This window comes from Folsomia candida, unplaced genomic scaffold (genome assembly GCF_002217175.1).
Source record: "Folsomia candida strain VU population unplaced genomic scaffold, ASM221717v1 Fcan01_Sc029, whole genome shotgun sequence".
Classification (NCBI taxonomy): Eukaryota; Metazoa; Arthropoda; class Collembola; order Entomobryomorpha; family Isotomidae; genus Folsomia; species Folsomia candida.
This window is the reverse complement of record NW_019091221.1, coordinates 1,976,673-1,994,056: the sequence shown is the minus strand read 5'-3', so window position 1 is coordinate 1,994,056 and position 17,384 is coordinate 1,976,673. Positions and strand designations below refer to the sequence as shown.

General features: G+C 41.0%; 1 protein-coding gene across 6 annotated transcripts; it reads left to right on the top strand.

Annotated features, from left to right (window-relative positions):
* The first annotated feature begins 529 nt into the window (after positions 1 to 529).
* On the top strand, positions 530 to 9,601 carry LOC118438979. 6 transcript variants are annotated; one of them, XM_035859963.1, is made up of 5 exons: positions 530 to 643; positions 713 to 749; positions 823 to 1,018; positions 1,127 to 1,201; positions 1,584 to 9,601. In XM_035859963.1, the coding sequence occupies exon 5, from the start codon at positions 2,228 to 2,230 to the stop codon at positions 3,440 to 3,442; it is 1,215 nt and encodes a 404-aa protein (XP_035715856.1). In that variant the 5' UTR covers positions 530 to 643; positions 713 to 749; positions 823 to 1,018; positions 1,127 to 1,201; positions 1,584 to 2,227; the 3' UTR covers positions 3,443 to 9,601. The 6 variants fall into 6 exon arrangements, 2 of the variants coding, with proteins under 2 accessions (XP_035715856.1, XP_035715855.1); XR_004837169.1 differs by having other exon boundaries at positions 544 to 749; positions 1,584 to 3,898; positions 4,798 to 9,601; XR_004837171.1 differs by having other exon boundaries at positions 544 to 749; positions 1,584 to 5,124; positions 9,376 to 9,601.
* The last annotated feature ends 7,783 nt before the right edge of the window (positions 9,602 to 17,384 follow it).

The window sequence follows — 17,384 nt, the reverse complement described above, 5'->3', positions numbered from 1 at the left end:
GCACAACGCTTGAAAAGGGCTACATGCCATAATGTTCAAAATTTGGAGCCAGTACTGTTGCGCATTCCGGAGATAAACGATATTGAAATCGTTCACACCCGCGGGATACAACCTGTATTTTTAAAATTTTTAAAATTTAAAATTTGTTTTCCTCGTCCAAGGTTTTCAGAGCCATCTAAAATTTTGAAATCCTTCAAAAACAGACCGAGCACTGATATTTTTAACTTTCAATGCGTTTAAAAAAAGGTTTCAACTTTAAACAGTCCACCATAGCAGTATGAGGTTGCGTGAAATCACTCTTGGGGACATTAGCCCTGGTTTACGGACCCAAGCTGATTGATTATTGATTGACCGTTGGTTGATTTAATTCTCGTCATATTCACTTATGAGTGCGATTTATTTATTCACCACTTCATTCATGCTCTAACTCGTTCGTACCAACAAAGTAACGCGAGACGCATCGAAACCCAACTTTGCTCATTACGAAACCTCACCAATACGTATCCAAGATGAGTAAATCCACGGCATAGTATTTACCCCAAACCAGGTTTGAGCCAGTTGTTGACAGCTGACGGTTTATTTTGCTCACCTTGTTTACATTACTTTCTCCTGATCTGCACACATTTTGCAGAAAAATTATAAAGTAACTTAGTTTTTGCAAATCATATACGTGTTTTCTTTGATTCTCTTAATAATTGTTTTACGCATGTAGGATTAGTTGCGGCCTTTCCTCACTAATAATTTTTTGAGTAAACTGAAGATACATAATAACAGCACAATATTTAACAAAGCCTGGTCTATTTTAGTATCTTTTTCTTCCAGATCATCTCCAACATCTGAAATGGGAGAACCACCAAATAAAATTATTAAGATTACGCCGGATGAATTACTAAAAGAAAAATTACTGCATTATTTTGACCAATTTTCGACGGACGTGAGATCTGGGGTATTTGTGTTACAGGGAAATTTTCGAAAACAATATATTTTTGTGCCAACAATTGGCGTTAGACTTATTGAGGTAAATAATTTACATTGCATCGTGTTATATTTAATAACATAAACTATTGTTTACTTAAATTATTTGACTAGTGCAAAATACATTTATTTCCACGTATTTTTTATACAGTCTGGGAAACTTATTAAATTTCCGTTGCAAGAGGATGAAGTGGCCGTGGAGGAATTTGCGGCTTCAGAATTCGAGGTGATAAATTATTTAATTAATATGGAATGCATTCATTACGTTTAACTCGTTCACAAAAATTGTGAACTAATTAAAATTCAGTTTCATGAAGGATTTTTCCCAAAAATGCCATACTCAATTTCCAAACAAAGTTTGCACAAATTTGGAAGAACTCGCATATTCTCGTAGTAATTCTGAAATCTGTATAAGTACACAAGTTGTAAGTGGGCACGATAATTTATTCCAAAATGAGTCCACACTTTTCACTTATGTGCATGTTATCCTTATACATTGATGGCATTTCAGAATTAGTAGGAAAATATGCACATTTATCCTGATTAGTTTATTTATTCATAAATATGTAACTATAAATTAATCCCAAAATCCCCATTATTTTCTCCAGATCATCCTTCACGAGGATTGGACTAACTTAGAAAACATGATAGCAAACTTAATCCTAGACAAATTCCATTTCCCCAACAGCGCCAGAGTTTCAACTTCTTTACAAAAACTGATCATCCAAAAACCCGGCAGTAAATTTCCCTCAAATCTGCAAACCTTATTTCCCACCCGTCTAAAGAAGTTGTTGCAAAATCCCAAAAATCCCTGCCATCCGTTCCTTTTGGTCATCTCGTCATCCAACTTCCCTCCCACTACACCGGTGGACGCTTCTGTTTTGGTCTTAACGGAAAGGTCGAACAATTTGACCTCTCTGCCAGCCTTACCACAAGGGCCGGCTGGACCTCAAACTTTCTCGCGTATTACCCTCACCTCGACCAGGATCACGACATCATCTCGTCTGGCGTCCGGTCCTGTTTAATCTACAACTTGGAAATACAAACAAGCCCCACGTTTAAATTACCGAGGGCCCCCACCATTGAAAATATTGTGCCAACTTTCACCCAAATAATTGCCGAATGGAGGTCCGCCCATCAAAAACACACTGCCAAAGTGTTACCAATTGCGTGCCCTGATAAACGTTACGATATCTCGGCCATACCCGCATTTCTTGGAGAGACCCTGCGGGCGAATGGAGTTACTTTATGTATGGGCCAGAAAGTTTCACAGAATGAAGGTGTAGAGTTGTATTTCTATGCCCAGGTGAAAATGTGGGCAGGTGTGGATGTCCTAAGTGAAGAAGCGTTCAACAATTTTTTGCTCGACGAAGGATCCCACAAGGACCAATTCATCCACTTAGAGTTCAAACTGGAAAACGATAACTATACAATTTACAGTAATAATATGATCCTCCTCGTTTTATCGGGTGACGACCATCAAGATATTTTCCAAAATGAAAGTTGGATTAAGACCCGGAAATTTTGGAGATTTCAAAGTTACTTGTTTCTAGCCAGGCATAAAAATACAAAGAAGAATAGCATCCAACTTCTCCACGATGCTAACACCCTGTTATCTCTCGAGTTCGAGAACGAAACTGCAAGCTTGGGGAATTTCCGAGATGATTTATTCCCAAAGAGTGTACATTTCCAAAATCTCGTCGATAAATTTCACCTCCTCACGGATACCCAGCCACTTACTAAACTATTCAAACTTTGTCAGGAAAAGTCCGATTTTACAAAAATGTTTCCCTCTCTTTTGAATTCTGCAGTGTCCTGGGATATTTTAAAACCCGTGTTACAAGACTATTTCCCGATGCAAGAAATCCAATCTGGGGAGCAATTTTTAAGCAAGGTTCTACATTTCAGATTATTCGTCGATGTCGAGTCAACTGACAAGATGCGGAACGATTTTAAACTCGAAACCTTTGAATCCTGCCTTTTAACCTTCCAAAGATTAAAAACCGCTCGAAAATTTGCTAAAACAGCTGAAAAAACGGGAACAATTCGAGAGTTCTTCTTAATCGCGGAGCGTCTGCGGTACAATCTGTTTGAATTTGCGAAATCCTTGTGTCCCACGTTGCTCAGGATGTCCTTATTTTCGAAAAAGGTGGTGAAAGACAAGCTCGGAGTAATGTTCGTCCAACTCGTCACGGATCTGTATTGTTGCACAAACATGACACAAAACTGGCAGAGGGAGGCCGAGTGGTGGATTTTACTCAGATACTTTCAAGTCGCTGAAAAAGTTGAGGCTGATATCACCCATATTTTAGGAAATGTCAAGAAATACGCCGTCTTGGTAAAGGCCCTCGACGGTTTGTCATGTTTAGAAGAGGGTGAGATGTATTATGACGAACATAATGAATGGGGAGGATCACTATCCAAGTTTTTGGCTTCCATTTGTATCCAAGTTAGAGGCACGGATTGAAGCCGTCTTGGCTTCTTCTAGTGAGGATGAAAAGTTCAATGATTTTATTAATGCTGACACTCTGACGGAAATTAGGACAGTATTGGAAAATATGCAGGAGGAAGAGAATAGTGGTTAAAATTGAAATTTTAACCACTTAAACCTTTGAATTTATATGAGTTTCAAAAACAATAACACAATTTTGAAAGCCGGTCGCAGGTTTCGGAGGAAAAAATAATAATATAAACAGTCGTAAAATACATGTGCGAAAATAAGTATACGTCTTCCGTTTTGCGTGTTTATTTTATCATGGACTTTTCGGAAAACGTAGCTAACATACTGACCGATTAGACTAGATGTCTATGTATTAAGAAATTACAAACTGCAAAATTTGCAGCCATGCCAGGTCGAAGGCCCTAGACCTCAATCCAAATCCGAGACTATGTCATCCAGTATTGGAAAGGCGATGACAATGGGGTAAGTCTTATCAGGAAGGCATTGATTTCCTTAAAATTGGATAGCCAACAGTTCAGAAGATTATTCAAAAGTGCAAGACGACAGGGAGGATCGAAGACTTTAAAGGACGAGGCCCAAAACCGAGCTTCAAAAATATGTACTGTGCAACAGTACAGTGTTCGTAAAGTGAAGGTTAATCCAAGGTTATCGGCATCATCAATCTTATCCAATATTGGGGACACTTCAAGACAACAAGCAAATCAGTTTACCATAGCGATAGTCCCGAAAATCACAGGCTAAAAAATTGTGCAGCTAAAAAGAAACATTTCATCACCAAACGGATTTTGAAGAAACGGCTTGCATTGGCTCATGAGCATTTTTCCAAGGACCAAAGTTTCGAATTCGTCCTTCAGGGCTGAATAGGTTGAATAGGTTTAGGTTTACTTTCCCAAGACTACAAAATTGAATTAATTTGAGATTAATCGTCCCAAGTTGCCAATTTTTTAGATTTCATACTTCCAAGAAAGGTAAAAATGATAAACCCCAGCGGAATTCACACTGTTTACTTTTTGAATTACTTACTCCAATCTGTAGTTAACCTGAAAACAAAACTAAATCTGGATTAACGTAGCCCTACTTCACTTTCGCAATACATCCTCAGACCTTTATTCAACCAATACTAAAGGGCTACTTATTCTTGGTTGATTGATTGATAGGTTTTTATTAAAGCAGTCGTATAAGCGTCAGCGTACTGTTTACTTAAAAGCTAGCACTGTTCTAAACGTACCCCGAACAATTCCTTGTACAAATTTTAGATGCGTTTTTCTTGTAATCCTAATGTACCCCGAATATCCAATACACATCGTTTTACAACTCCTTCTAAACTTTCCTATATATTTTTTACTTCCTCTCTTCCTTAGGTAAATATGGCCATCTGTCTTCCAAGAGAGTAAACAGTAACCAGATGCACTTGGCAACTTTGCCATCGCGTCCAGCAAAAATAACCAGGCAACCACTTTCGACAGCATGGCAAGGAACAATACCTTTGTCATGGTATCCGCCCTGTCACCGCCAACAATGACCGTATATCCCACAGAAATTGCGAGCTTGCCAAATATCATGTGAAACCAGGGGATGAACGGACCTATGATTTAGGAAAGCCCTTGGCTCATAAGCTGCAAAGATTTCCAAACAATTGACAAATTTTCGACGTTGTGTCGAAGCATGGACATCAGAATATACAAAAAGTATAGTATTTTATAATGATAAGATAGCTTATCGATGTAGTTAGGAAGGTGCATTTCATGCTGAGGGAATACAAGGAGGTAGCCAAGTTCGATTAGCGGGAGCAAGTTTAGCGCTTTGTTGGACAAACCTGAAATGAAGAGCCATTTTTCGGTAAAGTTTTTGATAGCAGGCGACATATTGTGGACCTCCTGACGAACCAAAATCTTCAAATTTTGTACTAAAGTTGTACTTATAGATTAATGCGTATATACCGTTAAAATGTGAAGCCGATTGGTATTAATTTTATACAAATCGTTTGCACAAAATTCGCACCAACAAATTCTTACTACAACCTTACTTGTACAAAATATGTACAAAATTAGCACTACTAAATATGCACGAATTCTGTGAGAATTTGATGATTATGAATACGCATTAATGTGGTGAGAATTTAGTATGAATTTAGTACGAATTCAATGCAAATCTTGTGCTAGTGATACGCATCAAATTAATACATATTTATTTATACCAAATTTTCATCTATTTATTATTAACTCAGCTGTATATGATTATACATAAGTCTTAGAGTTATTTAGTCTCCAACTACAATATTATTTAAAGATGAATTACAAATGGGGATACAAAAGTATTTATCGTCTTGAATAGGCAGAATTATACATTTGCGACGCAAAGCGCAATAAGAAATTAAAATACACTTGTTAGATAGGTCGCATAAAATACATATGTCTAACTTCGAACTCTTACAAGGATAAAATTTTTGTCGCTATCACTATTACTACTTAAACTAAAATTATCACCCTCCATGTTCAAGTTATTTCTGAGAATATCTTCGCTGTTTTCATTATTCAGCGTGATGACTGGGTACGGCATCGTTGTTGTCGGCGATATTGTCCGTATCCGTTTCAGTGCTTGCTGAAGTTGTTGCTCTGCCTGTTTGTCGTGATGTCAGCATTTTTTATCTTGGACGTAATTTTCATGCGGAACCAACAGCCCATTTGTTGATTGATTTGGGAATCTTTCACTTGTGAATTTCCACTTTTAACAGCATCTGTTAAATAAATAATAAAGTATGTATAAATAAGCCATAAGTATTCGTTTTTTTATTTATAAAGACAAGTAAAAAAATAAGTGACCTCGAACAAGTTTAGCTGACAATCGATTTTCGAAAGGTATCTTGTTATTCCTATCCGTGATGCGAATTTTGCTACGAAGATCATTCGCTATCATTGAAGAAAGCATGGCGTACACATCTTGGGCCAAAGTTTTTCCATTATTTTTTGAAAGGAAACCTGAAATTTGTAGAAGGGTGTTATATGTTTCTCACTCATTTGCATTGCATAACCATAAAGAAATACGTTTTCTTTGCATGCACATACATACCTCTTTATTGTAAATGGTTTTTTCAGTTTTCAGTATCGCTTCAATTTGTTCCAACTCTTCCAATGTCTTCGCTGGCCAATTTATGTTTGTATTGTCTGAACAGTTTGAGGCTGCTAGTCTTGTTAATTTTATCACCAGTTTTTCCAGATTGGCTACTCTTTCCAATAAGAGATGTTCGTTTCTTAGAGACTCTTCCTGAAATTCTATGAAGATTGATGAGATCAGTTTACTTAAACACATTAGTAAAGAAAAACTTGCATAAAAGAATGCCTTACTTCTGAATTCTGCAAATAGAGATTCAATCCGTGGGTCAGGTTCTAGTTGAATAACTTGTACATACTTGTGGGGATTCCTCAATTTGTCCTTCTGTGGAGAAGCAGCCGCCGACGATTTCGTTCCCTATATGTACAAAAATATTAATTGTTTAGTAAGTATCGTGCTAAATCATTCATACAATGTAATTTTCAAGATAAAAATTACGTAATTATTAGCATAATCAAAACGAAGTACTAATACCGTGCTGATGTGCATTACCTTCAGATTGAAAATCAATTATGGGTACTACTACATCGACTTCAGACCCTGGATTAGTGTTTTCTGTGGATGCTTTGCGCCGACGTCGTCGTGATTCCTCGTTTTCACTTGAATCGATTGGTTTATTGCCGATGTACTTGTTCAATTTTTTTATCGCCTTGTCGTACGAATCTATCAATTTTTTAAATTAAACAAAATTTAAATAATCTTAGCATGCATGTATAATTAAGTATAATAAATAATTACCGTAGGTTCCCACAAATAATATGTCGTAGTTCTTCCAATCTTTTCCTATGAGAGCAGTAGGATCACATTAGATCTTGGAAAACTTTTTAGGAATTGGATGAGGGAACTTGCACTTTGTCATATCCTCGGAAATCCATGTGGATGGCACTACTTCCACCCCTTTGTCAATTTCGAACTCGTATAGCACAAAATTTTTGAGTTTATCTGACATTGAGTCGTAAAAAATCTGACAAAACACTTTATTGCTAGAAATAAAAAATGGAGGGCTAAATATGGAGAGAATTCGACGGCGTGGCTAAGACAGTCATTCACTAATAGAACACCAAATCAAACTAATACAATTTTTGTAATAAATTAATGCAGAATGCTTAGCACAAATTTTTTGTTAGTAAGTTATTAGATGTTTAATGCGACTTTAATGCGACTGAATTTGTACAGTTTCCCGGGTATAAATTATGTATGAATTTAGTAGAAGGAAATCAACATAAGAATTTAGTGCAAGTGAATTCGTACTAAATTCTCACTAGTTCATTTGTATTAATTTGGTGCTAATTAACTAGTGACAATTTAGTGAATTTCTTGTGTTAGTTTATTAACAGTGGAAATATTCATATGAATTCTGTACGAATTTTGTACAAATTCATAAGTGCGTATTTTTATTCACTAAAATCGCATTCATTTGCACTCTGATTCGCAGTAAATACGCATTGAGGTTCGTTGGGTTTGTATTTATGTATCACGTGAGCAATCACAATTTTGTAAAGAAGTGAATCTAAGTGGTAGTGAGACTTATAATGCGGGAACTCAGGGAGTTATGTAATGGTAACTTGTAAAATCCGTTAGTCTTATAAAACAATTTTTTACATCTCAGCGAAACAAAATTATTCAATAGTTTACGAAAAATATAAATCTACAATAGAAAGCAGATAAGCGAATTTATTGTGCGTAGTTTCTAAATAAGTATGCAAATTAGGGACAACATCTTAATTTACTTTTAGGTATACTCTTTTATTTTCTTGCATTGTCAAATGCGAGATATTACAACGAAATATTACTGCACACTTTCACGTTAATAATATTTTAAAGTTTGAAGAAGCGCCGCTGAATGAATATTCCTTGGCATCTCCATATTTCAGGAAGCGATACGCTAACAGGCAGGGGATTATAGCCGGGGAAAAGTCACCTGTGTTGCAAGTAGAGCTGTGCACGGGCCCGATTTTTAAAAACCCAGCCCGCCCAGAACCCTACTGGAAAAAACCCGGCCCGCCCGGCCCTACTGGGTTTTTCTGGAAAAAAAGCCCGGCCCGCCCAAAACCCTACTGGAAAAAGCCCAGCCCGCCCGGCCCTATAGGGCTTTTCTGAGAAAAAGCCCGGCCCGCCCAAAACCCTATAGGGTAGGGCTTTTTTACTGTAAACCCACCCATGTGCAGTTCTGCACGTATTTATCCTAAAAAACCAGCACTTGCTAAGGCTTTCGGAGACTCGATTAGACATGCACACTAGGTATTAATAAAAAATGCAATGGTGGACAAATCCAATGCATATTATTATCAATATTTGCTAAATTTGAGTTATTTTAGTTTAAACAAAACTTAAGTTAAGCCCTTGTATTTAATAGAACTGTATTTATAATTTGGTCTTAATCTCACTGATGTGATTTACAGTTGAGATTTATTTATTCATGAAATTGATTCGTGTAATGAAACAGCCAACCAGTGAAACCAACTCCATAGGATTACAGATAAACAATTCTGCTTTAGCTGGAGCTACATAAAACTATGAAGTTTTGTTTCAAATTGCCATATTGTACTTTATCACTAGGGTAAATTAAAAAGCCCGAAGCCCTACAAAAAAAGCCCGGCCCGCCCAAAACCCTACTGGAAAAAGCCCGACCCGCCCGGCCCGACTGGAATTTCCTGGGCAAAAAACCCGGCCCGCCCAAAACCCTATAGGGTAGGGTAGGGTAGGGTTTTTTTAGGGTAAACCCGGCCCTACGCACAGCTCTAGTTGCAAGCCGCAAGGGTATACCAACCAGATCGCAAATATTTACAATTTTAACATTAACTCAATACTCTATTTTTCAATTTTAGACATTCCAGAGATTCCAGGAGGAAACACGGTGTCTGCAGAGGGAATAAATTTCATTCCCAATTCCGACCTTATCGCATCGTATTCAAATTCAAATCTTTCAATTGGACTGGAGCAGTCTTCACAAGTATCTTTCACACCCATTGTACAAAATTTAGAGGTGGAATATGCTACTAAGGAAGATTTGATGAGTAAGGGTTGAAAAATATTTGGTCATTAATAATTAAATTTATATTAAATGGAAGAGTGCGGTGATGAGTGAGTAAATTTGGGAAAGAGAGGAGAAACTCATCATTTTGAAGCCAATTGAACCAAGTACAGGAAAAATGTGTTCGCCATTCATACGGCATTGTAGGGAAATTGGTAACTGATTAGTGTACAAAACGAAAGGTTGCTGGTTCGATTCCAGTCAGCTCACAAAAATACTTTTTTCCTGTACTTGGTTCAATAATTATAAGAATTTGTTTTTTAAATTCTCAATTTACATCATCTTGCGAAATTGATATTTATAAGTTATCTAAAAAATGTGTTGTATTTCCAGCTGATAGTGTAGATAAATTTATGCTATAGTGTATTCCCATGCTTTGATTTCAAATTTATAAAATAAAAGTAATTAAAAAGTAAAAGTAAAAAATTGCCTTCTATTTTTATTGCATAAAATTTTAATAAATACCGAATATATACGGTCGGAAACGTTCATTTTGTGTAAATATTATGGACCGAAAAATACGCACATAATATGTACCTTCTATGGAGTTGACTTCGGAAAATAATACTTGGATAAAAGGTGCGTAAAATGTACGTTTTTTCATGCGTATTTTGTTGTGGAACCTCTGCCATCCTCTTACAGAAACCAGCATATATTATGGGCGATTTCCCGAACATAATATTTAAGTAATATCCAAAATTTTCTTACTGGGGACTTGGTTAATTTGCAATGCTAGGATTTTGGGACGATATGGTAAATCTTATTTTAATATTCTTGTGGTGGAAATACGGCAATGATTTGGTGGAATTATGGGCGATTATGTGGTGGAACCACGGGCAATGATTCACAACATTCTCCTGTGAGTACGTGATCGGTCAAGAAACTTGGTGAGTTACACAAAATGAAACAATACATTTTTAGCGAGCCTTTAAAAATTGTTTTGAATGTTTGATTCCTTATTTTATAGTTTCTGGCGCACAGTTCCCTCAATTCGAAAAGTACGTTATCAATTCTCTTGCCCTCATCGAGCATAAATTGACGGCTCAAAACCAATTACTGCTAACATGTTTATTTCAACGAAAAGTAATCTTAAAAAGAATTACGCTGCTGCATTCAATTTCACCGTTTCGCCAACTAGTTTGGACGCTCTAAAACTCTTCGAAGGGATCGCTGGCAAATCCGAGAAAGGTCGATGAACTTGTATGTGAGAAGGATAGAATATGACATGACATACTTACATATTTGTCTAATTTTTGTTAACCCACTAATTTTTTCTAGGTCGAGCATTTAAAAGATACTGGTGGAAAAGACTATAACGAATGTGTAGCAAATATCTTGAAAAAGATCCTACCCGATGATGTTGCCAGTCAGTTTTGTTGGGGGGGGGGGGGGGGGGTAAGAAAGACAAATGGTAAGCTTCCATTCAAAGACCTAAAACTCATGAATGCAATTTTTAGTAAGTTAACTATATTGTGGAAAATTATTATCACTACAAGTTCTAATATTTTTAATTATTATTTTTTTATTATTGATGCAGATGCCATAAAAGTGACAACAACAGGAAACTGTTCGGAAGTGACGGAACACGATTTTAAGAAGAAATGTTCATCTTGGTTGGTACATGCACCAGATCGTATTAAAAATGTAGGTTTAACAGTATAAATAATTAGCATGCATAAATAGAATATCTTGATTGCTATATTGATTGTTGCTCATTTATTCAATTTTCAGATCAAACCGAAGTCCAAACATTCTCTTTCAATTTTTTAATTTATTTATTTATTGATAGATTGTTAAGATAAGATTTGATTGTTAAATAGTGGATTTTGTTATTGTTTGCAATAAAATATAGAAATTGAAAAATATGAAATTGGATTTTAAATTTGTACATTGGCCACCATCCAGAACTAATCATTGGTATAATTCCTGTCCATAGCTTATCCGGACCTCTTCTGTTCATCAATATAAGACCTCACTGGGATATGCTTCACTGGACATTTGCACATCCTCACAACATAATACGAGGGGCTGGCCCCTTGTTTAAGATCACTTTTACCCCGTTCGTGTAGAGAAATGGGCGGGAGTCAGGGTTTCAAATTTATAGCACATGTAGCACATACTATTGACAATTCACTAAAAAAATTTCAAAACTGTAGCTCAAAAAATGCCTGAATATTTAAGCGCAGAGCTGGAGGTACTCATAAAATATCTTTCCGGAGAAGGACACTCGAGAAGATCTATCCAAAATAAACTTAAGGTCAAAGGTCATAAAGTATCACTATGTGTAATTCATAGAGTGCTTCATTGTGAAGGATTGAGAAGAAGGGCAAAGGCTGAAGAACTCGAATCACCCAAAATACAGCGAACCTATCAAAAACGGTCTCGAGCCATAATTGAGAAGGTACGTAGAATGACCTCCCGTGAGAATCCCCCAAGCCAAAATCAAATGGCAAAAAGAGCGAAAGTGAGTCGCGATACTATCCGTAACATTATTAAGCAAAATTTGGGAAAGGTAAAGCGGAAGAAATCGAAGAATCATGCCCTTAAAGGCACCCACATCGCGAATCGCAAAACTAACGCCAGAAAGCTGTACGAGAACCACCTTGCAGGAGATAAGTGTGAATATGTAGTGACAATCGACTAAGCACTCCTCAGGGTAGACTACTGTGGGGAAGAGAGACAAATTTGCTACGTCAAGAAAGGAGAAGATGTGCCCGAACGCTGGGTGTGCCAGACGAGAGAAAATTTAATGCGCAATTCATGGTCATCGGTGCAATATCCGGTCGTGGAGTCTTGCCGTTAATGATGGCGCCCCCAAATGTCAAAGTAAATGCAGACCGATATGTGTCGCAAACAAGGTGCATGTATGTAATAAATGAGGGGAGGGGAGATGGGTGAGATTTGAGACGGTGAGGGAAGAGCAAACATGTAAATACTCCGGCTCCATTAATTATTTAGTTGGGCCTATGTTTGGCCATAAATTCCTTTTCTCCCTAAAAGTAGTTGTCCTTCAACATCTTGACCTTTAATTGTGTGGTTCGTGTGTTGTTCATGATTGGTGTTTGCATTTGGAGACAGCCCCTCTGGCTGTCTCACCATTATAATTATTTGTAAAAGTTTTGACCATTCTCATTCCATCCTCTGAGGAGGAACATTCGGTCAGTCACGCTCTAAATTGAGAATAGCCTAAATTGTAATAATATTTGAATTTGTGACTATTAAACCAAATTGTGACTAAATTAATCCTCCTCATTATCGACTAACTGCGCCCACAACAATTTGCCAAAGTCATCCCACACTGCACTACATAATAATAATAAGTCGTCGTTCTCTCACACCGCCAGCATTGTCATCCGCCATATTTCTAATACATAAGTGGTCTCGCCCTGAACATTTCCACAACATCAATGGTCTCGCCTTTCCGAATGAATTAGCCCTTGGGATTTACAACCCCATAGTGAGAGGACTTTCGTCCAAAGTGTGAAAAGTGCAGTGTTTTTGTTGGAGTAAGAGGAAGAGGAATTACTTCCCGTCTTCCCATCCGTCCTTCGTCGTCCCGTCAGTGTTGGAGTAAGAGGAAGAGCAATTATTTCCCGTCTTCCCATCCGTCGTCCCCGTGGGTAGTTTGTGGAGTGCAAGGAAGCACGAAGTCGGCGACCACGCCCTGGTGTCGATTAGGGTCCTTGGTCACTCGTCGCCCCGGGTCAAGTATTGAGTGGGAGGAGGTCCAGACAGGGTGTCCTCCAGCATTTCGTCGTCACCTCGGTGACATCTGTCTCTGGGTTTGTGCCCGCCCTGAAGGGGCTCCAATTGAGGGAAGAATCGTCCAATTCACCCCCATTTGGACAATTTCTAATTTTTCCCCGTTTGTTGGATTTGTTGGTCCCTTAGATGGAGCTGGGACCCCGACACTCCGAGAGGATGAACAAGGGAGTCAAGCCACTGCGGTACCGGATGGAGGACACGGACAGTGCCCCATCAACCGTCATGGACTCCTCGTCGTCAGTCTCAAGTCGTCGGAAATCCAGCAGCTCGTCGCGTGGATCCAAGGGAACAGTCCGAAGCCAACAGCTCCGAATTGCCGTCGAGGCCAACCAGGCCATCGACAACCTGAAAAGTGCGCAACTCCAGCGCGAAAAGGATCTCGCCTTAATGAAGGCTCAAGAACAGTCCCTCATCATGAAAATCAGACGACTTGCCCATCAGGGCGAAGATTCGTCCATCTCCCCAGAAGAAAGGGCTTCACTCATGGTCCGTCGGGCCGGCCTTGAGAATGACCTCGAGGAGCTCACGGCGGATTAAGGGAGGGCAACAGTAGAAGTTGAATACGACAACAAGAAAGCGCAGCATGACGAAGCAATAATTCGTCGCCAGGCAGCGGAACGACGTGAGTTGGAGGAGGAGGAGGAGGAAGAATCTGATTTGGAGTTGGAGCGAGTGCCCGTCGACAAGGCTGATCTCACGCTACAATGGGCAGCAGATCAGCTACAACAAAAAATTATTGGCGCAACGAGTGAAAGTGGCCCAGTTGTCCCAACATCGCAGTCCCCATCCACTCATTCTCAACCCTTCTTCACTCCAACCGACATTCCGCCAGCCGTGACAACATGGTCAGCAAGTTTAGCCCAGCCAATGACCACTCCCGTCACAACTACCGAGCCACAACAAAATGGGTGGGACGTGTATTGCCAACAACAATCGTCGCGTATTCCACTTGTGTCAGGCTGCCCTACACCACCGCCATATAACCCGCTGCTGTGGCCGCCACACCCTCCGCCCATATCAACGTATGCAAGTGCAGTGCCACGCCCTCCGCCCGTGTCAATGCCCGTCACAGCAACCACTACCATCCGCAATCCTCTCTTCGCCACGTTCGAAATGTCAAATCCACCCGTTATCACCAATTATGGCAGTGCTACTCACGCGACAAAGCCGCCCGTGTCCATGCCGCACACTACGTCGACCTCGTCCCCTCCGAACAATTTCCAATTTGCAACCTACATTACAGCCATGCCAAGTGTTCACACGAGTGGGAGCGCATCAACTAACCCTCTTCCTCGTCCCCCCAACTATTGGAGTGTGCCTGACTCCACGCTACATGTGTCTCAGCCGTACACATTTCCAGCACCGCCCCCACTGAATTACGCCGTCGAGTCAACTAGCTCGTCAACTGACAAGATTTTGGCTAGACAAGTCCATGGCCGAGATTTGCCCGCTTTCAGCGGTCAACCGGAAGAATGGCCTGCTTTCTTCCTCGCCCTTGAAACCAGCACCAAGTTCTGCCAGTTCTCTCCTGCCGAGAACTTAATTCGTCTCCAACGGTGCCTAAAAGGGGAAGCACTCAAGATGGTGAAGTGCCTTCTCGTCTCTCCCGACAGTGTTCCCATCGTTATTGAACAACTCAGGATGAGATTTGGTCGGCCTGACCAAATTATTAAAAATCTCATTACCAAAGCCAGACTGCTGCCCTCGGTAAGAATGGACAAGCTCGACTCCCTCATTGAACTGGGCGTCGCCGTGAACAATTTGACCGCCACGATCATGTCTCTCAAGTGTCCGACCTATTTGTACAACTCCATCCTTATCGAGGAACTAGTGCAAAAGCTCCCAAATGCCCATCAACTGGATTGGGCACGCCATTTTCAATCAAGTGGCAGAGACGCCCCGACCGTAGACCTCTTCGCAGAGTGGCTCCACACCATCATGAACGCCGCCTGTTTTCTCTGCCCCCCAAAGATGAGCAAAGAAGAATCGAGTCACGGAAGAAGAAGAACCCCAAACGACCGTGTCCTCATAGCAGACGAGGAAAGGAAGAGAAGCGACGAAGGGAGAGGTGATCGTCGTCATCAAGATCGCCGGCCCCCACCAAAGTGTTTATGCTGCAAGGCCCCCAACCATAAGCTGTTCGCATGCCAAACCTTTACCAGGAAGACCGTGCAAGAGAGATGGGACATGGTGAAAGAGAAGAAACTCTGCTTCCGTTGTCTCAACGCAGGTCACGAAACGAGAGAGTGCCGATACAGGGGTACGTGTGGTATGGATGGATGTAGCAAGCCCCACCACAAGTTACTGCATGACCCAAGGCTCCAAAGAAGACCCCTTCAACAAGAAGAACGAGGGCATCAGCAAGTTCCCCCCAGTCCTCCAGCTGAAGTGGTAACTACTATGGAGGAATTCCCCTACATAAATTTGATGGTGCTACCTGTCAGGTTGGAAGGCCCCAGCAAGTCCATCAACACGTTCGCCATGCTTGATTGCGGCTCCACTCTCACCGTTATTGAGAGCACCATCGCCGAAACCCTGGGGTTGGAAGGGGAGGCTCGCCAGATAACCGTGGGAGGATTCCAGAGTGACCCCACGCTCATCAACACCAAAGTCGTCGCCCTTAAGATTAAGTCCCGCGACGGCTCTTTCTCCTGCGACCTGAAAAACGTGAAGGCGATGGACAAGCTCATGCTGAGAGAGCAATCCGTTCGGAAATCCCTCCTCCAGAAGTGGTCCCATTTGAGGGACATCGACATTGCCACATTTGACTGCAAACGTCCAGGAATTCTGATAGGGATGGATAACCCTAAACTTTTCCTTCAACAAGACTGCCGAGTGAGAAGAGGGAGCAATGGCAATTCACCCGTCGCCATCCGCACCCCGCTGGGATGGACTTTAATGGGAAGAACATCATGGTCGGGCCGGGAGCAATATGGATATCATGTCCATGAAGTTGACCCTCTACACCAACTGGTCAAGGACCAATTCGCCACGGACGCATTGGGAGTCAAACTACTGGTGGAAAAGCCAAGGTCCACTGAAGACAAGAGGGCGCAAGACATTCTCGACACATCCACCCACCGTGTTGAAGGGGGATGGGAAACTGCGCTCTTGTGGCGCGACGACAACGTTCGACTCCCAGACAGTTATGCTAATGCCTATCGTCGTCTCCTGTCCATGGAGAAGATAATGGATAAGGACCCCTGCTTTCAGGACAGCTATTGTGCAAAAATAGCGGAATATTTGGAGAAAGGTTTCGCCCGAGTTCTCACCCCAGAAGAAGCGGCCGTAACCACCCCCAAGACCAACTACGTCCCCCACTTCATGGCCTATAACCCCAAGAAACCTGGCAAACTTCGTTTTGTGTTTGACGCCGCCGCCCGCAACCATGGTCAAAGCCTCAATGACCACCTCCTTCCGGGCCCAGACAAGCTTATCCCCCTGCCAAACATCCTCCTCAAGTTCCGTCAACGCAAGATTGGATTGACGGCCGACATCGACATGTTCCACCGAGTCAAGGTGAAACAGGACGATGCCCAGGCCCAACGATTCCTTTGGAGAGGGAGAGATAGGACACGACCACCCGACGTGATGGAAATGGGTGTCCTCATCTTTGGAGCAACATGCTCTCCCACTTGCGCCCAGGAAGCCAAGAATCGGAATGCTGCAGAATTTCAACAGCAATTCCCCCACGCCTATGATGCCATCGTCAACCGCCACTATGTTGACGACCTACTCGACTGCTGTGATACAGTGGAGGAGGCCAAGAAGAGGTTCGAGGAGGTCCGAGCCATACAGGCCGCCGGAGGTTTCAACCTGCGAAATTGGCTGTCCAACTCCCCAGAACTCGTCACCTACATCCCGGAAAACCTGCGGGCCAAGAATATGAAGGACCTGCAAATGGGGGAGGACAACATAATTTAGAGAGTGCTCGGCCTGTTTTGGAAGCCGGAGTCTGACGTCTTCACTTTCTCCTTCAATTTTGTGAAAGCCAGAGAAGAGATCCTGACGGGGAACAAGATTCCCACCAAGAGGGAG